Source organism: Leucopleurus acutus, assembly GCF_964270905.1.
Source record: "Leucopleurus acutus genome assembly, chromosome: 2".
Classification (NCBI taxonomy): Eukaryota; Metazoa; Chordata; class Mammalia; order Artiodactyla; family Delphinidae; genus Leucopleurus; species Leucopleurus acutus.
In genome coordinates this window covers 106,263,052-106,286,316 of record NC_139143.1, presented here as the reverse complement: position 1 = coordinate 106,286,316, position 23,265 = coordinate 106,263,052, and the positions used below count along the sequence as shown (strand labels likewise).

At 39.8% G+C, this 23,265-nt stretch overlaps 1 protein-coding gene across 2 annotated transcripts in view; it reads right to left on the bottom strand.

Moving 5' to 3' along the window:
• PLPPR5 (phospholipid phosphatase related 5) overlaps positions 1-23,265 on the bottom strand; it is a gene marked incomplete at both ends in the record, with an annotated part of 126,962 nt that overhangs the window by 58,906 nt on the left and 44,791 nt on the right. For both annotated transcript variants that reach the window (XM_082834501.1, XM_082834502.1), the window contains one exon: positions 20,754-21,004. In XM_082834501.1, the coding sequence (XP_082690627.1) occupies positions 20,754-21,004 (251 nt within the window). The remainder of the gene's footprint in view (positions 1-20,753; positions 21,005-23,265) is intronic.

The following is a 23,265-nucleotide window of genomic DNA, read 5'->3' as shown; positions in this document are numbered from 1 at the left end:
AGGCCTTCCCAGATCAGAACATGAGCAGTGGCATACTAAGGGCAGAGTGGGAACAGCAGTCTGCCCCAGGTGCAGGCAATAAAGGGAATACAATAATAAAACCAACTGTCTAACTGCTTTCTATAATTGCCAGGCAATTCTAAACAATGTCAGTGAATAGGGACTTCTGCCCCCCAGGATCTTTTGTTGGTTATGGCAGATTGTACTCTTCAAAGATGGCTGCAACAGTCCCGCCATCCCCTTGCTCCCTTGCCATTCCCTCATTAAGTGGTGAAGTCAAATTCTCCTCCCTTTGAATCGGGGCAGTCTTATGACTTGCTTGTAAACAACAAAATGCAGCAGGTGTGCATTGGCTCATAAAAGCCAATGAACTTCTGCTTTGTTCACTGGAACACTTGTGCTTGGAGTCTTGTAGGAAACCTGACCATCTGGGGCAGCCATGCTCTGAGGAAGCCAAGACCTATGGAAAAGTCATATATAAGTAGCCCTAGTCTTCAAGTCCTCCCAGCCCTGATGCAGCATCTGAATGAACAATCTTTCAGATGATTCCATGCTCTAGATATCAAGGCGCCCTTGGAGCCAGCCTTTGAGTCTTGTCAACTGAGGCCAAAAACATCATGTAGAAGAGACAAGACAGCCATGCTGCGTCTTTTTTTAATATCTGACCTACAGAATCTGTGAGCACAGTAAATTGTTTTGTTCCAAGTCTGGGATGGTTTGTTAAGGAGCAATAGTAAGTGGAACATTGGCTTAAGCTGAAATAATTGATGCTGTTACTGATGAGTGTTAATATATATATTTTTATATATATATATATATATATATATATATATATATATGATCTTCAAATCAGCACATTTTGACTACATAATCTCTAATAAATATTGTATTGTACATGGAAGTTAACTTGAACTCCCAGCTATACTTTCGACTTCTGGCATGTGGACTCAGCCACACATACTTATCTGGAGAGTAAGTCTGTAAAGGTTGGGAACCATTCAAGCACACTTTGGTCATGGAGTGTCTCAAACCCCTATGGTGCCACATTTAAACAGGAGATTTGAGAGGGGAAAAAAAATGAAGCTTAGTAACTGTAAAGATGAAGAAAAAGACCTTGAATTATTTTGATTCTGCCAATCTACGTGACTACTTGGAGTTTTTATGTTTAACTTAATGAAATGATGTAATGAAATAATAAGATACTTCAGCATAATAAAATCATAAAATAATGGAAAAGCAGAGTATAGTGTTTTTATTGGGTAAGTGCAAACTTTAGTTCATACATGAAACACTTTACCAAATTTTAATGCCTTTAAAATTAAAACATTCTTATTTATCTTAAACCTGAAAAAATGAATCAATAAAATAATGATTATTACTGTTATCATATAACTATTACTGAAAGTAATTTTTCCATTTAAAGGAAGGGATGCTAAAGAATGATGTGCTTTGGTGTCAAATAGGCTAGGTGTGCCACTGAAGACGGGTAGAGTAATTTCAATTAAAAAGATGTGACTAAACTTCAAAAAGGAGATCAACCTTGCTCTAGGTTATAAAGGTAAAGAGCGTGTTTCTTTTTACTACAAAATGTTTGAACCCCCTTCCTTACAGTACACCTCCCATATGGGAAGCACAGACTCTATCCCACCAATAAAGCCAACAAGAGCTGGACAGTGCCTTCCTCAAAGCCCTGGCAAGCCAGCTGCTGGCACGTGACCCACACTCAATCAGATGTACCTGCAAGCCTGCAAGTGACACAGAGAAGCGGATAAAGTGAAATATTCATTCCACCAGGAGCTGCAGTGGAAGCCGTGCTCGTAGAGGCATGGCAAGAGGGTGGCAATGTGGTGAACGGGTCCTGTGGTCACAGCAGTGTATCCTCACCAAGCCCTTCCTGTGGTCAGATTCTGGCTGAGTTCTGGCTGCTCAGGTTCCATCGGTTCCTGCTCATTCCCTGAACCTAGTTTCTCAGCCGGTCCTTTCACCTCATTTGGGCTAAATCAGCCAGATTCACTTTCTATTATGTGTAGTAGAGAACTTTGGCTGATACATGAAAAGGTGACTAGAATTTTGATTAGGTGAATATGGAGGTAGGAGGTACTGCAGATACTGTAGGTTGAGAGAGAACAGCAAAAGTAAAAGTATTAAAGTGGAAAAAAATACTGTGGTCAGCAACTGTGGTGATGATCTAGTGTGAACTGAGTTCACGTGACCTGGGAACCGAGCTCATGAAAGAGGGTGTTATGAACTTAGGGAGGTGTCTTAGCTCAAGCTGCCATAATAAAATACCATAGACTGGATGACTTAAACAACAGATATTTATTTTCTCACAGCTCTGAAGGCTGGAAGTCTGAGATCAGGGACCAGTATGGTTGGGTTCTGCTGAGAGTATTCTTCCTGGTTTACAGAAAGCTGCCTTATTTTGGTGTCCTCACATGGCTGAGAAAGAGAGCAAGCTCTCTGATGTTTTTTCTTATAAGGGCACTAATCCCATCATAAGGACCTCATCTAAACCTAATTAACCCCCAAAGGTCCCACTTCCAAATGCCATCAATTGGAAGTCGGGGCTTCAATATATTAATATGAATTTTGCAGGGGACACAATTCAGTCTATAGCAGAAGGGAAGACAGGACAAAGAGGCTCTCGTATATCACGTGTAGGAGTGTGACCCTTGAGGAGTTGGTGAGGGGAGACTATTGAAAGCTTTTGTGCAAAGACAGACTTGCTTACACTCATGCTTTAGGAGTGTTACTCTAGTGGCACAGGGTAAAATGGATGGGGTAAGTGAAGAACTTTCTTAGGAAACTGTTTTGGGAGGCTCCTGCAATAGTCAAGGCAAGTGATTTAAAGGACCCATGTTCAAGCAGAAGTGTGGGGGGCAGGGTGGAGAAGAAGAGTCTGGATTTGAGAGATTTCACATGTGGAACCAACATAATTAATCAGACATCTGACGTGGGGGTGTGGAAGTAGGAGGAGTTGAGGAAGACACAGGTTTCACTTGGGTAACTGGGAGGGTAGGAATGCCAATAATCAAATCAGAAGATACAAAAGCAGTAGCTAGTTTGGAGCAACGGCAAGGTCATGATTTTCATTTTTGAAATGCTGAGTTTAAGGAGCTGATGAAACACAACATATTTATGTTCAAGTTAGGAATAAACTCTGGAGTTCAGGAGAGAGGATAAGGCCAGGGAAGGAGTTTGAGGGTTCACTTCAAAAGACATGGAAATGGCGATGAATGAGATCACCCTTGGGAGGGATAACAGAGGGAAGAAAAGGAGGTCAAGAACAGAAACCTGGTAAATGCTGGTAGGTGGTTTTCTGACATTGCAGTAAAGCACTTAATGAGACAGAAGGCCAATTTGGAAAATATAATGTTCTCAAAGGTTAAAAAAAGAGAAAAGTTCAGATAGGAGGGGGTGATCAGGAGTCTCAGTGATGTTGAAATGGTCAGAAAGACAAGGATCTGAAGAGGCTTCTGATTAAGACCTCTGGTGGAGGAAATCTGAAGAGTATTTAGGTAGAGTGTATGCGGGGTGGAGAAGGACAAAACCCACACTGTAACTAGTTTAGAAGGTGAGGAAGTATCAACTAGTCTTTCTAGAAGCTTCTTTCAGAAATGGGATGGTAGTTCAAATTAATGGATGGTTTCTGTGTGATTGCTGGTTTTATTTTTTGGTGGTGGAAATTTTAGCATGTCTAAGGAAATCATATTTCCCTCCATTGTACGTAGCTAATGGCACACATCCCTATATATAGAAAGAGGCCTGATTAATATGTTTGAGGAAGGAGAGGAAGCAGTAAATAAACTGTATGTAAAACGCTTCGCACAGTGAGCGCTCAGTAATAATTATTTTTATACTCTAAATTTCTATATTATTATAAAAGAATTTCTATTTGTTATTTGAGGCCCTTTGTTCTTCCAAGATTTTCTTTAAATGGCGTAAACAAACGAAAGGCTCAAAGCAGACTGTGTTCATAGGAAAAGGTGATGTCTTTTGTAATACAGTGGAGGATGTGACAGGAAATCTGGATTTAAACTATATTGTCAGTTTAGGAGGAGCTTGATGACTGAAATTACGGTGTTATCATTTTTTTCCTATACATTAAGGCAATTCAAATGCAAATATATTTGACACAGGGAGGATCACAGAAGATAATACATCACACTACTAAGTCCTTATCTTATTAGATCCTCTCTGAGTTAGAACTAGATGAAAGCTGTGTGGCAGCCACAGAGGTAAGTTGCTCTCATCTCCCCTCAGAAAAGATCAAGCTCTTCTGCTGTTAGGAGAGCAGTGAGCTGAGAATCTCCACCTGTAAAGCATTTGGATTCTCCACAGTGTTTGAAAAGAGGCCACAGTCTTCCTGGCCAGACCCCCACCAGCGACTAAGAATGGCAGGGGACCTAAGGCTTGGCCATTTATGCCCAATGTGGGGCTCTTCTAATGGACCACCTCTGCTCAAGACTGGCTGAGACTCTCCCTATCCAACCTTGCTACTTTCCTCTAACTTTTGAAAGGACTGCCTCCCCTCCAAGCTGCCAATAAATCTCGTCCATTTCTTGGAGGATCCTAACTAATGGAGTTGGTACCAGGGCTGGTCTAAGAAAGCAGGTGGTAAGACAGGGTTTGGGAACAAATCCTGGCCGGAAATAAGGACCCAATTCTATGTGGTGTGTGAGGCACAGACAGTCTGCCAGATAGCAATGCAATTGCTAAAAGCCATCAGTAGTGGCTTGGGAGAATGCTCCGGTAGGAGTAGGGTAACCAATTCATCCTGGTTTACACAAACTTTCCCGATTTTACCACTGAAAGTCTGAAGTCTGAGAGTTGGTCACACTAGGTGGGAGGAAGATGCTAACCAGGTTGATGATCCAGTTGAGAAATCGGGGAAACGCTGCCTTCAGGGATAATAAAACTGGCTGACTCTTATTAAGTCGTGTTGGTGCCCTACAGAGAGAAAATGAAAAGCTGAGGGTAGTTAACAAACAAATGAAAACTGAGTGTGTCGGCCAGAGAGCCTCTTTGGTAACTTAGAAAGAGGCTGTTTATTCTGCAGTGTGAGGGTAGAAAAAGCTGAAGGCCTAATTTATGACTTACTAGCTAAGAGTCAGGGGGCCTCCAAAGATGACTGAGTGCTCAGCTAAGGCAGGTCTATTGTGCCAAGGTCAGGACCCTGGTTTGGAAAATCTAAGACCTTAACACAAAGGATGGGGACATCTGGCTGGATGTGCCTGAAGACTTCGGTTCACGAAGACTCCTCTAAACCCTCGGAGCCTTCAGACGTGGCCCACCTCTACCTACAAAGTGCTGGTACTCCCCCAGTCCACACATGCCAGGACGCATGATTGTGGCGGAATGAGAAGTCTCTGTCCCCCAGTGCACCAGGGGACCCCACATGATCTGCCCCCACCTCCCCTCCTGGCTGCCAGGCAAATAACTAGGACTCAGTTGCCCAGGATGTGATGAACCTGATAAGAAGCAGATAGATTTCACCCCCAAAGAGCTACAAGAATTAGCCAGTACACACTGGCTGGAGCCAGGACAGACCTACAGGGCTGGATTTTGAGGGGGCTTTATCAAGGAAGATGAAACCGAAACACGGTAAGGGAGTGTTTGTTGACACCAGGACACTTTCCCTGGGGATGTAGGATTTAACACTCTTGCAAGGTCCCAGGGGACAGTACAAGCACCTTGCTGGGCTGGCTCCTGAAAGCCTAGAGCAAATGGTTCCTTTCTCTTAATGAAGCTGACATGCCTGAATTGCCTTGGCAGTTGGTGGGGGAACAAATGAAAAGTCTCAGAGAAGTGGGTGTTGCTGGAATGGACATACAGCATGATCTCAAAGGCGCACCAGAGTATTGTGTACCATGGGAGGACCTAGGAGCTATTCCTTGAGGCATCAGGAGTGTGCTAAGTGAGAGGGGCACCAGCGTGATACAGAAGTTCAGTGGCGCTTCTCCTGTGCAGGCCAGGGTTGATGGTAGGAGAGCCTATCACAGCGCTGGGTTCCTTGATATCTATGCAGATGAGGAGGAGCCTGAAGAAAGAGAAGCCAATTATCTTTATGGCTGCTTAACCATCAGAAGAGGGGTGGGGTGGGAGGGAGTGTCTCAATTATCATAATAATGCAGAGGGCCTGAGTGACAGCTAAGCAGACTTGACCAGCAGCAAGTTTCAAAGATGATTTATAGCTCATAGTCTTCCCTAGGGGCAAAACAGATGGGGAGCCAATGAGACTACTTAATATATAATCACAAGAAAGCAAGAATGCAGAGCTGAGAGTGGATGCTGCAATAAAAACTTTTACTCCTTTGTGCAGTTATCAGACCTGAATCAAACTTGTTGACTGAAGAGGCAGCTGGTCTCCAGAGGGAAGGACCTGCAAAACTATAGAAAGTATACATTGTAATGATTTTCCCAGTCCTGCCCCAAAAGGACCTGTGACCATTCATTCAGGTGACTACACTAGGGAAAAGAGAATATCCAGATATTCTGAGGACTATTGGACATAGGATCCCAATGGACATTGTTACCTGGACACCTGAATTAACATCATCATGGCCTCATGGTAGAGTCGGGTCACATAGGGACTAAATAAATGAGTCCAGGCCAAAGTCTGGCTCACAGTGGATGTACTAGGTCTGAGAGCACACCTAGTGGTCATTTTCCCCTGGGCAGTTGGAGTATTGGGTAATTCAGTTGGAAGCTTATGAAACTATATTCTCCCAGTCCTGCCAAGATAATAAATAAAAAATAATATTGCATTAGGAAAGGGAAGATGGTGAGGATTTAATGCCACGGATTAGGATCTTAAGAATGCAGGGGTGGTAGGTCTCCTCGTCTCCATTTAATTCACCGGTCTGGACAGATCCTGGAGAATGAATGTAGACTACTGAATCTTCAACCAAGTAGTGGTGACCATTGATTTGTTAAATGTGTTCTTTTCTATCTCATTCAAGAAAGAGGATGAGAAACAGTTCACATTCACATGGAACGAGCAACTCCTTACATCACAGTTTATGTCAGTGCTATGTTAACTCTCCTACTCTTTGCCACATCATAGTCTGAAGTGAGGTGGACATTCTGAACATCTCCCAGACCACCATACTGATCCTTACAGCCAAGACATCATTCTGATCAGGCAAGATAAACAAGAGGTGGTTAGCACACTGGAGCCTTGGGAAGACACATTCCACACTTAAGAATACAGTTCTGGCCCATAACATTAAAGTAATATTGCCTACCACAGAGGCCTAATCAGCATTAAGCATGGCCAGTGGTAGTTAGGTTATTATGTCGCCAATTATTGTACATTGTAAAGAAGTTGAAGATAACTTAGAAATTGTCATTTTAAAAGCAATTGAAGTTCTTTTAACATCTCAAACAATGTGCAGAACACAGATATTCAAAATTAAGGTTCATAAGAATAAAATACGTATTCACTTAAAATCAAAGTACAATTAAAGTCCAGTAATAATGACCATTTGTGTAACTTTTAGTGTTTGAGCTACCTGGCTGCCTGGAAAATAGGACACAAAACAGGAACTTATGGAATGCATACTTTTTTGACAACCTTCCTAATTCATATTGTGGAACATTTCAATTAAAATCAACTAAGTAGTTTTCTTCACCTACTATATGTAAGGTACTGGACTCTGAAGATAACTCAGAATGTAGCTGCCTTCTGTTCACTGGGGCACATCTCAGGAGGTTGTGCAATATAAGAGACCAAATACTGGCTTTGGAGTCACACCGACCTGGGTCACAGTACCAGCTCTAACAAAAACTAGCTGAATACCTTCAATCACGTTAATTAGCCTCTTGTATCCTCAGCTTTGTTACCTTTAAAATGAAGACAGCCAAACTCATTCCAGCCATTGTGAAGATTAAGGCATACAGAGTACTTAGTATGATGCTAGACAGTTACTTTTTAACAAATGGAAGCTGGGGAACAGGAGGATGGAATACAGAAACAGTGTGAAATACAAAACTTGGGCCCAGGGACTTGGCTCCGTTTAGCCACAGCACCTAAGTAAGCTGGTGGTGGTGTATAAACCCTGAGGTGCACAGCAGAGCATTGGCTCTAGGTCTAGGTCTGACTCCTATTCCTGTGCTCTAAGAGAAAATGCTTAGGGATCCCTCAGCTGCTTGAATCTATACATTCCATATCGTCTGACTCTGGTCTCATCAGCACTAGGGCTTTCAATCTTAAGGAAACCAGCTGAATTTAAATCCCTATCGTTTCATGTCTGAGATTGACAATCTTAAAATATGCCCTAAGCTTTTAGCTTCTTTCCTTTTGAACTCCCTCTTTACTCTCTATCAGGCCATTTTAAACTTCAGGAGGAGTTGATATCAGTATGTACAGGCTGGATGCATTCTAAGTACTCAAAATATATTTAATGAAACTGAAGTAAATAAAATCATTCTAAAGAACTGCTTCTGTAACGTTATTTTACTCTGTATTGCTTATTAACTCAAGCATATGGCCTCAGACTGGTTTACAAGGTCTTTCTGATTTATTTATTCCTGCTAATCCTTAAACCTCACAATCCCCCCCCCCCCAACACACACACACACCATATACTCCTAATGTGAGCTTCCCCACCTTAGTCCATCCTAATTGTGTCTGCTGTTTCTTGCTCCTGGCCTTTGCTCTCCCTGTCCCCTTACCTGGAATGCCTCTTCTTTACCTATTCAAATCATATTCATCTCCATGACCCGTCCCAAGGACCACTTACTTCTGAAGCTCTCCCCATGGTGCTTGTCAGAAGTGATCTCTTCCCTCCTGGACGTTCAGTGGCTCCCACTGTCATTACCTGCTACACTAACAATCATATTTCACTTAGAGCTTTATTAGGTACCATCCTCAGGACAAACTTCTCCAGTAGGCACAGTGATACTTCTAGGGCCCATGATACTTCTAGGGACCCATGAAACTGTCTTAATAGCTTTTAAAATCAGACGGAAAAAGTGAATATTAAAGAAAATGTTGAATGTATATTATTTACAAATTTGTTTTTATAGTGATGAGGTCATTTTGTTTTAATGGCAGAAGGGGGCTATGAAGGCACATGTAAGTGCCTAGGGCCTACAAAAGTCATAATGCAGCCCTGGCTATCTTATATTATCTTGCCCAATGATAGTAAGTCCCCTTTTCCTAATTAGAATGTGCAAGTGCTGCCAGCAATCCCCAAGCTGGAGTTTGCTAACACCTAAGAAACCCCAGATGTATGAATGGAATGCCACGACATATTTTTCAATATTTCAACGAACCTAACAGAACAGTATATTTACCCATAATAAGCCCACACGCACTAACTAGAATGTCAGTAACTCTTTGCTTTTGGCTGGAACTATATTAAGTCAGTTGGCGACACTGGTGATCTCATGCTGCTGAGTGGTTCTGATATGTTGTGGAATGCACAGGAATTTTTGTGATGTGACCAGAAAACCAGATGCCACTACAAAGCCACAGGTCAATCACCGAATACCCATATATAAGTGTCACTTACAGAAGCCAGGTAAAATTAAGGTGAAGAGGCAGAGTATCCATGTGTCTTTAATCATTTACTGCTTGTTATTTAATAATTGTATGTGTGCAGTTTTAACAACTGTATTGTGCAGTTTCAAAGCAGCACATTATAGTTTTATTATTATGGACCATTGTTTAATATCTGGGCCTAAGTTGCGAAGGGAAAGTGTTAATGTGTTAATAGAAAACTTAAAGACATGGAGTTCATGGAGGAGTTGGGGGGAGGGGAAAGGTAAACTATAAAAGGGGTCTATGGTAGTGAAAATACTGGAACCCCATGGGTACTTTGCGGATACCTTTCGTACCTTCCCCACCTGTTACCAATAACACATAGCTGAAGGCTGACAGCAGAACCATCAGTCGGCTAATATCAGTGGTTGTGGCACAGGTCGTCAAGTAATAGCACAGCAGCCACATTATGAGTGGGTGCTCAGTAAATACTTTTTGATATATTATCTAGTAGAATAAAATTTGCTCATTTGAAATCTAGAGCACAGGGACCTTATACATTTCAGTGTTAAATTACTCCTGAGCAGAGAAGATTTAGAGGAATGGCTTTCTGAGGGCAGCCAGGTCTCACCAGCCAGTGAAGACCAATTTGTGAAGGCAGCCCAGAGCTTTTCTTTTAACCCACCCTAACCCCTCTTCTCCAAACACAGTCCCCGACCAGTCAGTCTCATGGAGCCAACTGCTGCAAGTAATAGGCATGCTCCGCCAAGTTCCTGTACCCCAGAATGAAGCCCTGCTCGTGCCCCTGTGCAGAATTAGGTAAAACATCACAAAAGGAGGGGTAGACACACCAGTGGGCTGTGTTTATTTAACTCTGGTCTTGGCAGCCTGCAAGCAGTCATTGCTGCACGTGGGACCTTGTGAGCTCATTATAAAAGATGGCCATGTGGGAAGTGACAGTAGGATGATACGAATGATCTGTCAACAACGAGGAGGGAGAAGAGAAGAAAATGATATTCTAGAGCTTTCTACTAATATTCTGGGAAAAGACTGTAGTAAATTGTTTAATGTCCACAAATTCCTCCTTTCCCAGCATATTCACTCTTTATAATCTGACTTTGCTGTGCCTCCCATCTCTAGGTGGAGACTGTTTCTCCATCCCCATCAATCTGAGCTGGCCTTGTGATGTGCTTGGATCAAGAGAATACAGAGATGGGGATGTTGAACAAGTTTTGGAGCCTATGCCTCAAGATGCCTTACAGCTTGGACCTCTGCCCTTTTGGTAGGCTGCTCTAAGATTCTGTCAGGGAAAACAACCTGTGAGAAAGGCCTCTTGAGAATGAGAGAGCCCAGCTACTGGGGCTGTCCCAGCTCAGTCCACCCCCAGCTGACTGGTCAGCTGAATGCCACCCACGAGAGAAGCAAAGAGGATTGACTACCAAGAAAACCGCAGGTCAGCCTACAGAGTCCTGAGGATAATAAATTCTTGTTTTGAGGTTAAGGGTGGTTTGTTACGTGGCAACAGACAGTGGGAAAAGACTAATATTCAATAAATGTAGCTAACCCTTCCCATTTTTAAAAAAGATTTTCAGGGCTTCCCTGGTGGCGCAGTGGTTGAGAGTCCGCCTGCTGATGCAGGGGACGCGGGTTCGTGCCCCGGTCCGGGAAGATTCCACATGCCGCGGAGCGGCTGGGCAGGCGAGCCGTGGCCGCTGGGCCTGCGCGTCCGGAGTCTGTGCTCTGCAACGGGAGAGGCCACAACAGTGAGAGGCCCGCATACCGCAAAAAAAAAAAAAAAAAAAAAAAGATTTTCAGAAAATCTAAGGCCAGAATTGGAAGTGACCTAAAGAGACCATTCTACGACTTTTTGTTTCAATGGTTTATGAGGTTAACTGGAAAGTCACCAAATATTATGTCTCATTCTCAACTCTGGAGTTCATTTGACTTTAATCAAAAAAAGCTTTATCCATTTCCTATGAAAAGAAATACCACACAGCTAAATTTAAATATTATTCTAATGCAACTTAACACTGAATTATAAATTTAATGGTTGAGGGTTAAATAACCTTTAGAATTTTTTCCTGGGAAACCGACAGCATTTGCAAAACTAGGCATAGGATTTTCTTTTTTCCTGAAAGTTCTCAGTAAAGCAAAAGAGAACAACTCTGTGACCAAATTATCTCCAAAGCCTTAATTAAAGTCAGATGCTAAGGGAGAGTTCAAGTTCCTTAATTTTATTTACTAATCCACAAAGAGAAGCAGCAGGAAAATATTCTTCAGTTCTTATTCACATAGTTCCTCCTAGGGCTCATTTATTTTTATTTATGTGTTTACATACATTTATAACACCTTCACCACATTAAACAAATCTCTCTCCCTAAATATAGAAATAAGCCTATTTCCACAGAGAATATTGAGTATATGGCTGTCTTCCCCTATTTACCTACACGTCAAAATTCTGGCAAGTGTTTCATGAGACTGTATTAATTTGAAACACCCCAACATTTCTCTTATATAGTTTCCCCAAGGTGTCTCCAGTGAAGCTGGGAAGAAATATATGTACAGGTTCAAACAGAACAGCAAATCCTGACTACTCCCTCCATCTGCAGTAGGAGTTATATTCAGAGTTGCCATGGCAGCCGCCCACACTTACACACACAAAGGGGTGGTGGAGAAGAGAGAAAAGCAGTTAGCAGAGAACAGAATCTATTGTTAAAAAGACAGCGGTACCCTTCAATGTAATTACAAGCAGGAATGCTGACTTTTAGTCTGAATCACTGTTTAACGATAGAAGAATTCCGAATGCTGGAGTGTTATTAATTTTTTTTCTCTAAACATATCTACCATCTGAACCTTTGGTTTTAACTTTTATGTATGCTGAAATTATGTAGGACCAGGAGGGAACTCAGCTAACCACACACATATTAGGGCTAATGTGATTTAATGATTCCCTCTCTGGAACATTTAGAATCATTGTAGCCAGGAAAAACTGTGGTTCTACGGATCCGGGCAAGTTACTTCACCTTCTGAGTGTCCTCATCTGTAAAATGTGCATAATAATAGTATATACTTCATGAAGTTGTTATGAGGATTCAATAAATTAATACAAAGAATCAGTTATTACAATAATAATAATGATAAAAAAAGAACAAATTTTAAAACACATAAATAAGAACTAGTAATGTATTAAATAAATTAGTAAAAGTAAGGCACTCATGCCTGGCATATAGCAAATGCTCAATAAATGTTTGCTAATAATAATAATTATTATTATTAAAACATCTCCAAAGGTTTATTACAGATTAGAACAGTATGGCTTATAATTCAGAAGCAGTTTAAATAAATGTCTTTAAGTAAGTTGCTAAAAAAAAAAAAAGAATTGCTAAAACAAATGCCAGCAGACACACCATTTTGGCAGAATAAAAAGACCAAGTATCTCACTATACTAACACATTCACCACCATTGGCACACCCTGATTACACAGTAAAATCTAACATCTATATCAGTGCTAAGATAACCATGTCACAGTATTTGGGGTCAGAGAGTATTCTAAAATTTGTCTAAAGTCATTGGCTTGATCACATGTATATATGCAGATACATTTACAACTCATACCCAGATACAAATACAAACATCAGATTTAGATGTGATGACAATGACTGAAAAGTATTTTATGGCTCCTGATTCACTCAAGTTTTAAATCTTCATATTAAGGCTGAATGTTCCATATTCTAGGAGAGGTGGAACACGCAGTCAAGCAATTTAGTGAATAGGAAAGAATACGCATGGCTTAGAAGATTTCATATAAAGTCTACACACCTTCAAGTGTGTAGCGGAAATCAGGAGAAATTAAAGGAACACAGTTGGGAGCAGAGTGAGCATAAGAAGGAAACTGTAACTGGAAAATTGTACAGAAGTCAGAAGAGAAAATGGATAGGATGGGATTTGATCCTTAACTCTATAAAAGTTTTCTTGATGGGATTTTTTTAAAAGTCCAGGTAGTGAAAAGTAATAAAGAGGAGATTGGTTCAAGATGGCAGAGTAGAAGGACATGCTCTCACTCCCTCTTGCTAGAGCACAGTAATCACAACTAACTGCTGAACAGTCATCGACAGGAAGACACTGGAACTCACCAAAAAAGATACCCACATCCAAAGACAAAGGAGAAGCCACAGTGAGATGGCAAGAGAGGTGTAATCACAATAAAATCAAATCCCATAACTGCTGGGTGGGTGACTCACAAACTGGAGAACACTTTTACCACAGAAGTCCACTCACTGGAGTGAAGGTTCTGAGCCCCACGTCAGGCTTCCCAACCTGGGGGTCTGGCAACGGGAGGAGGAATTCCTAAAGAATCAGACCTTGAAGGCTACTGGGATTTGATTGCAGGACTTCGACAGGACTGGGGGAAACAGAGACTCCACTCTTGGAGGGCACACACAAAGTAGTGTGTGCATCGGGACCCAGGAGAAGAAGCAGTGACCCCATAGGAGACTGAACCAGACCTACCTTCCAGTGTTGGAGGGTATCCTGCAGAGGCGGGGGCTGGCTGTGTCGCACCATGAGGACAAGGACACTGGCAGCAGAAGTTCTGGGAAGTACTCCTTGGCGTGAGCCCTCCCAGAGTCGGCCATTAGCCCCATCAAAGAGCAGGATAGGCTCCAGTGCTGGGCCGCCTCAGGCCAAACAACCAAAAGGGAGGGAACCCAGCCCCACCCATCAGCAGACAAGCAGATTAAAGTTTTACTTAGTTCTGCCCACCAGAGCAACACCCAGCTCTACCCACCACCAGTCCCTCCCATCAGGAAACTTGCACAAGCCTCTTAGATAGCCTCAATCCTGCAGCCTGTGGAACAAAAACCACATTCACAGAAAGATAGACAAAATGAAAAGGCAGAGGGCGATGTATCAGTTGGAGGAACAAGATAAGATCTCAGAAAAACAACTGAATGAAGTGGAGATAGGCAATCTTCCAGAAAAACAATTCAGAATAATGATAGTGAAGATGATCCAGGACCTCAGAAAAAGAATGGAGGCAAATATTGAGAAGATACAAAAAGTGTTTAACAAAGACCTAGAAGAATTAAAGAACAAACACCTAGAAGAATTAAAGAACAAACAAACAGAGATGAACAATACAATAATTGAAATACAATAATTGAAATTGATTCCTAGAAGGAATCAATAGCAGAATAACTGAGGCAGAAGAACAGATAAGTGACCTGGAAGACAGAATGGTGGAATTCACTGCTGTGGAACAGAATAAAGAAAAAAGAATAAAAAGAAATGAAGACAGCCTAAGAGACTGCTGAGACAACATTAAATGCAACATTTGCATTATAGGGGTCCCAGAAGGAGAAGACAGAGAGAAAGGACCCCAGAAAATATTTGAAGAGATTATAGACGAAAACTTCCTTGACACGGGAAAGGAAATAGTTAGCCAAGTCCAGGAAGCGCAGAGAGTCCCAGGCAGGATAAACCCAAGGAGCAACATGCCAAGACACATAGTAATCTAACTGACAAAAATTAAAAAGAAAGAAAAATTATTGAAAGCAACAAGGGAAAAATGACAAATAACAAACAAGGGAACTCCCATAAGGTTAACAGGTGATTTCTCAGCAGAAACTCTACAAGCCAGAAGGGAGTGGCAGGACATATTTAAAGTGATGAAAGGGAAAAACCTACAACCAAGATTACTCTACCCAGCAAGGATCTCATCCAGATTTGATGGAGAAATCAAAAGCTTTACTGACAAGCAAAAGCTAAGAGAATTCAGCACCACCAAATGAGCTCTCCAACAAATGCTAAAGGAACTTCTCTAAGTGCGAAACACAAGAGCAGAATAGGACCTACAAAAAAACTCAGAACAATTAAGAAAATGGTCATAGGAACATACATAGTGATAATTACCTTAAACATGAATGGATTAAATGCTCCAACAAAAAGACACAGGCTGGCTGAATGAATACAGAAACTAAACCCATATATATGCTGTCTACAAGAGACCCACTTCAGACCTAGGGACACATACAGACTGAAAGTGAGGGGATGGAAAAAGATATTCCACACAAATGGAAATCAAAAGAAAGCTGGAGTAGCAATACTCATATCAGATAAAATAGACTTTAAAATAAAGAATGTTACAAGAGACAAGGAAGGACACTACATAATGATCAAGGGATCAATCCAAAAAGAAGATATAACAATTGTAAATATATATGCACCCAACACAGGAGCACCTCAATACATAAGGCAACTGCTAACAGCTATAAAAGAGGAAATTGATAGTAACACAATAATAGTGGGGGACTTTAACACCTCATTTACACCAATGGACAGATCATTGAAACAGAAAATTAATAAGGAAACACAAGCTATAAATGACACAATAGACCAGCTAGATTTAATTGATATTTATAGGACATTCCACCCAAAAACAGCAGATTACACTTTCTTCATGGGACATTCTCCAGGACAGATCACATCTTGGGTCATAAATCAAACCGCACTAAATTTAAGAAAATTGAAATCATATCAAGCATGTTTTCTGACCACAACACAATGAGATTAGAAATCAATTACAGGGAAAAAAAGTTAAAAAACACAAACACATGTAGGCTAAACAATACGTTACTAAATAACCAAGAGATCACTGAAGAAATCAGAGGAAATCAAAAAATACCTAGAGACAAATTACAATGAAAACACGATGATTCAAAACCTATGGGATGCAGCAAAAGCAGTTCTAAGAGGGAAGTTTATAGTAATGCAAGCCTACCTCAAGAAACAAGAAAAATCTCAAATAAACAATCTAACCTTACACCTAAAGGAACTAGAGAACGAAGAACAAACAAAACCCAAACTTAGCAGAAGGAAAGAAATCATAAAGATCAGAGCAGAAATAAATGAAATAGAAACAAAGAAAACAATAGCAAAGATCAATAAAACTAAAAGCTGGTTCTTTGAGAAGATAAAATTGAGAAACCATTAGCCAGATGCATTAAGAAAAAGAGGGAGAAGACTCAAACCAATAAAATTAGAAATGAAAAAGGAGAAGTTACAACACACACTGCAGAAATACAAACCACCCTGAGACTACTACAAGCGACTCTATGCCAATAAAATGGACAACCTGGAAGAAACAGACAAATTCTTAGAAAGGTATAACCTTCCAAGACTGAACCAGGAAGAAATAGAAAATATGAACAGACCAATCATAAGTAATGAAACGGAAACAGTGATTAAAAATCTTCCAACAAACAAAAGTCCAGGACCAGATGGCTTCACGGGTGAATTCTATTAAACATTTAGAGAAGAGATAACACCCATCCTTCTCAAACTCTTCCATAAAATTGCAGAGTAAAGAACACTCCCAAACTCATTCTATGATGCCACCATCACCCTGATACCAAAACCAGACAAAGATACTACAAAAAAATGAAATTACAGACCAATATCACTGATGAATATAGATGCAAAAACCCTCAACAAAATACTAGCAAACAGAATCCAACAACACATTAAAAGGATCATACACAATGATCAAGTGGGATTTATCCCAGGGATGCAAGGATTCTTCAATATATGCAAATCAATCAATGTGATACACAATATTACCAAATTGAAGAATGAAAACCATCTGATCATCTCAATAGTTGCAGAAAAAGATTTTCACAAAATTCAACACCCATTTATGATAATAACTCTCCAGAAAGTGGGCAGAGAGGGAACCTACCTCAACATAATAAAGGCCATATATAACAAACCCACAGCAAACATCATTCTCAATGGTGAAAAACTGAAAGCATTTCCTCTAAGATCAGGAACAAGACAAGGATGTCTCACCACGATTATTCAACATAGCTTTGGAAGTCCTAGCCACGGCAATCAGAGAAGAAAAAACAATAAAAGGAATACAAATTAGAAAAGAAGAAGTAAAACTGTCACTGTTTGCAGATGACATGATACTATACATAGAGAACCCTAAAAATGCCACCAGAAAACTACTAGAGCTAATCGATGAATTTGGTAAAGTTGCAGGATACAAAATTAACGCACAGAAATATCTTGCTTTTCTATACACTAATGGTGAGAAATTAAGGAAACACTCCCATTTACCATGGCAACAAAAATAATAAAATACCTAGGAACAAACCTACCTAGGGAGACAAATGACCTGTATGCAGAAAACTACAAGACACTGATGAAAGAAATTAAAGATGATACCAACAGATGGAGAGATATACCATGTTCTTGGATTGGAAGAATCAATATTGTGAAAATGATTATACTACCCAAAGCAATCTACACATTCAATTCAATCCCTATGAACTTACCAGTGGCATTTTTTACAGAGTAGAATAGAAAGTCTTAAAATTTGTATGGAGACACAAAAGACCCCAAATAGCCAAAGAAGCCCTGAGGGAAAAAACAGAGGTGGAGGAATCAGACTCCCTGACTTGAGACTATACTACAAAGCTACAGTAATCAAGACAATATGGTACTGGCACAAAAACAGAAATATAGATCAGTGGAACAGGATAGAAAGTGCCGAGATAAACCCATGCACCCATGTCAACTAATCTATGACAAAGGAGGCAAGGATATACAACGGAGAAAAGACGGTCTCTTTTCCCAGCGGTGCTGGGAAAACTAGACAGGTACATGTGAAAGAATGAAATTACAACACTCCCTCACACCATACACTAAAATAAACTCAAAATGGATTAGAGACCTAAATGTAAGACCAGGCACTATAAAACTCTTGGAGGGAAACACAGGAAGAACACTCTTTGACATAAATCACAGCAATATCTTTTTTGATCCACCTCCTAGAGTAAAAGAAATAAAAACAAAAATAAACAAATGGAACCTAATGATACCTAAAAGCTTTTTCACAGCAAAGGAAACCATAAACAAGACAAAAAGACAATGCTCAGAATGTGAGAAAATATTTGCAAACGAATCAACAAAGGATTAATCTCCAAAACATATAAACAGCACATGCAGCTCAATATTAAAAAAACAAACAACCCAATCAAAAAATGGGCAGAAGACATAAATAGACATTTCTCCAAAGAGGACATACAGATGGCCAAGGAGCACATGAAAAGCTGCTCAACATCAATAATTATTAGAGAAGTGCCAATCAAAACTACAATGAGGTATCACCTCACACCAGTTAGAATGGGCATCATCAGAAAATCTACAAACAACAAATGCTGGAGAGGGTGAGGAGAAAAGGGAACCCTCTTGCACTGTTGGATACAGCCACTATGGAGAACAGTATGGAAGTTCCTTAAAAAACTAAAAATACAATTACCATATGACCCAGCAATCCCACTACTGGGCATATACCCTGAGAAAACCATAATTCAAAAAGACATATGCACCCCAATGTTCATTGCAGCACTATTTACAATAGCCAGGTCATGGAAGCAACCTAAATGCCCATCAACAGACGAATGGATAAAGACAATGTGGTATATATGTACAATGGAATATTACTCAGTCATAAAAAGGAATGAAAGTGGGTCATTTGTAGAGACGTGGATGGATCTAGAGACTGTCATATGGAGTGAAGCAAGTCAGAAAGAGAAAAACAAATATCATATACTAACGCAGGACCTAGGAAAACGGTACAGATGAACCAGTTTGCAGGGCAGAAATAGAGACACAGATGTAGAGAACACACGTATGGACACCAAGGGGGGAAAGCGGCGGGGGGTGGGCGTGGTGGTGGGATGAATTGGGAGACTGAGATTGACATGTATACACTGATGTGTATAAAATCTATGACTAATAAGAACCTGCTGTATATTTTTTTAAAAAATTAAATTAAATTAAAAAAAAAGTGGTAGATTAGCTTGGATTAAAAACTTTTAAAATGTTAAAATGCACACACCCTGGGCTTCCCTGGTGGCGCAGTGGTTGGGAGTCTGCCTGCCGATGCAGGGGACACGGGTTCGTGCCCCGGTCCGGGAGGATGCCATGTGCCGCGGAGCGGCTGGGCCCGTGAGCCATGGCCGCTGAGCCTGTGTGTCCGGAGACTGTGCTCCGCAGTGGGAGAGGCCGCGGCAGTGGGAGGCCCGCGTACCGCAAAAACAACAACAAAAAAAATGCACACAACCTTATGACCTCCAAAATTACCCTGCCATCGTGAATGTTATGTATGATGCCATAGTTCCTCTCTTAAATTGTCCTTTCTTTAGTAACCTTTATTTCCAATCTCAAGTAGAGGTGTCACAGCAGATATTCTCTCTTTTAGAGATAAACTGACAAGATTGCATCAGGAGCGTTAGAAACATTTCCATAATCAAATAGCTCGTTGAAGGTAAAAATAATTCTGCGTTTTTTCAAGTAATCAGAAATTATCAAATTTGGTTTCAAATTGGTCCTGAGGTCTCATCAATGAGCTGAAATCAGAAGTAGTTATTGGCATTGTTGGACAGGAGAACTCCGAAAGGAAAAATTTTCTGCACTTTTTATTGTAGCTATGGAAAAGCCTTCAAAGCACACTTTTGGGAGTTCAACCTTATAGCTGGCAAGGCACATTCTGGTGATAGAGGGAAAGACTGATGGATATAAATACTGGGGTCAAAAGCTGCCTGCCAAGGCTGCCCTTCTTTGTACTCCTGCCTGTCATTAATGCATTCAGCTTTGACCACTTACTTCCACCTAAATGTCCTAAGATAGCAGCACTTAGGGCCTGGCTCCTACCACTAAAATGATAGCAAATACTCAAGAATAAAGAAAATATATATGATTTTTAAGGGCATTTTGGTTAGTTCTATGAGAAAATATTAAAACACTCATTGAGATATTAAGATGATATAGCTACCAATAACAAAAGAACTTTCTGGAAGAAGAGTACCTCTTTCCCCGCCTTCACCAGAGTACATTAGAACTTGAGTAGGTGGCTAAGAGGCCTGGGTAGTTCTCTTAATTGCACTATTACAAGTTTATGGCAACTGCTATAGGACAAATTTGTTTCCATTAAGCCCTATTTAATAATAAAGACAAACATATTCTCAAATGGAAATGCTAATGGCTATATTTTTTAATACAACCAAATACCCACACATAATCTCACGAGAGTCAACTGACTTAATTTTATTCACAGTACAAACAGCTATCATTAAAAATAAATTAAATGTCCTGCAGAAAGCTGTTACTGTGACTTCCATTATGGCAGGGAGAAATAATTTCTGCTTTGGGAGAATTACCAGAAAGTCAAACTAAGAATGGTTTCTAATTCTTACTTACTGTCAGATACATAGCTGCATAGACACTGAGAGCCGCTTCTTTGGATGGAAATGTTTTCCTTGCTCTCATGATGAGATCCGGGTTGCCCGTGCAGGCCTCTTCCCCACTGATGAACTGCGTATACTGCTGACACCCAAGTGCCGTGTAGTTGGGTTTACACAGGGCGAGAAAATGTGGAGCCAGGTTTCCTGTAACTACTTGTCCAGCATTTACAAAGATGTCTGTAGCAAACAGTCCAAACGTATAAATTCCTGAGGAAGAAAACACACCATTTTAACTTTTTGGTTTATTGTGTTTCAATTTACAATACACAAAGATGGAAATATTTTAGAAACTATAAAATAGTTCCTACATACATACATATATATATATATATATATATATATATATATATATATATATATACACGGTTCCTTCCATTTCACTCCCTCCAGCTCCTCCCTTTGCTTTCTGAAGTAGTGGGAGTGTTAAATTATTTAACATATTGAGCTGTCTACCACTGGCTACATTTTTATGCACGGCAGGTTTATAAGACATATGATAAAAGAAGAAAATATATTCTAAGGCTGTGTTTGGATAATGAGATTTTTTAAATGGAGATGTGTTTCCCTTGAGAGGGTTCAGTCTATCACCTTCTGCTAATGTTAGTAATCTTTATTTTTTCCCTATTTTTGCTTTTTTTTTTAATCTTACTAACATTAAGCAGAGCAGTCATCTCCCTTTGATTATGCCTCTTAAGCTCATTCAAACTGATATTAACTCAGCTGGAGGTGCCAATTAGCAGCAAAATCCAATGCCATCAGTCTTCATTTAAATACCATAGAAAATCTTAAGTAAAGCAGAATGTTTTCAGATTAATCTCTATATCGCCATCAGAAACACACTTTTTAAAGTTACATAACAGCTAAGTCCCGCCTTATCTTTTATGGCTTGAGTTTCAATTTATCAAATTTGGGACAATTTAGTAAATAATAAAGCAATTACATTATAATGTTTAAATTATCTTCACAGTAGTAAAATTTATTTACTTTGTTTACCTGAAGGTATAAAATTAAGTACATAAATTTTTCCCCTTTTGTAAGGAACATGCCAATTTACTCAAATACCAAAAATATTTTCTAAATTCAATGTCATTGGTCATTATTGCCAACACTTATCTTTCTACTTAGATAGGATAGGCAAAATAAATTCTTTGGCATCATTGTCAATAAACTTACAGATACAATCCGCAAAGATGTGGTATCTATGTAAAGAAATCCGTTCTTTTATAATTTTGGGTAATAAAATCCATCAGGACATTTTAAAACTATGCCAAAATAATACTTCCCAAACAGTCGGCTCATTAAAAAGTCATAAAATTCTATTATGATAATTAGATGCTTTTTTTTCTTTGTCATGTATTTCTGGATTGTTTCCTAAGCCTTTACATAATTATTGGCAGTTGTGTTGCAACTCACCAGGATCAAATAATTTTCCAGGATTAGATACATGACTATCCTTTTCATTTTCAAAGTATTATGTAACATTATGCAAGGTTCTTGCACCCAAACCTGCACATAGCAAAACTCTATGTGCATACAAACCACCATGAACCAAAGACCTTAGTTCTCTATTGAAAAAACTTACAAGGAAGCAATGAAAAGCTTTCTTTACATCTTACCAGTATTCCATGAGCCATACAAGTAAATGATACTCAAATCAGAAATCTGGCATAAGCAGAGAAATGGAAAAGAACAAAGCTCAATAAAATGTTACCGCATATACTCTCTCTTTCCAAATCTCATGGTCTAGCATGGCAATATAAATGGCAAGTCTTCACCTCTTTTCTCTTGAAACCTAGGCTAAGAAGTACTCATTTTATTTAACCAAACCATTCTTTTTATCTGGTACAATAAGTTTTCCTGTTTAAAATACAGAGGAATGTGTGATAAGGATATGGAAATGTCTCTTGATACTTGTAAAGTTCCCAAATGTGCTTTAGAATTAAAATAGTGCATCAGGCCCAAGGCCAATATTGAAGTTAACTACAAAGATACTTATTAAAGTGAGATCTCATGAGTGTATCCACTGTGCTGACCTCCAGAATAAAGTCGCTATGAAGAGTGATGTCTTATTATGCAGTAATGCTTTGCGCACAAGCTTCCATTTTATTTTAACAAACTAGAAACATCCAAATCATGATGAACAAGGAAATAAGAAACAAACCAAAGCACTCCTAAATATTTTATAAAACCATATAAGAAGTAAGAAACATGCAGAGACTTAAAAGCACACTTTACTGTGTGCCGTTCAGGCGGACTTCGTTTTACTGAGGTTCGCTTTATTGGGCTTCGCAGAGTGCATTTTTTTTACAAATGGAAGGTTTGTGGCAACCCTGTGTTGAGCAACACTATTGGCACCATTTTTCCAATAACATTTGCTCACTCTGTGTGTCTATGTCACAGTTCAGTAATTCTCCCAATATTTCAAAGTTTTTCATTATGATTATATTTGTTATTGGTGACCTGTGATC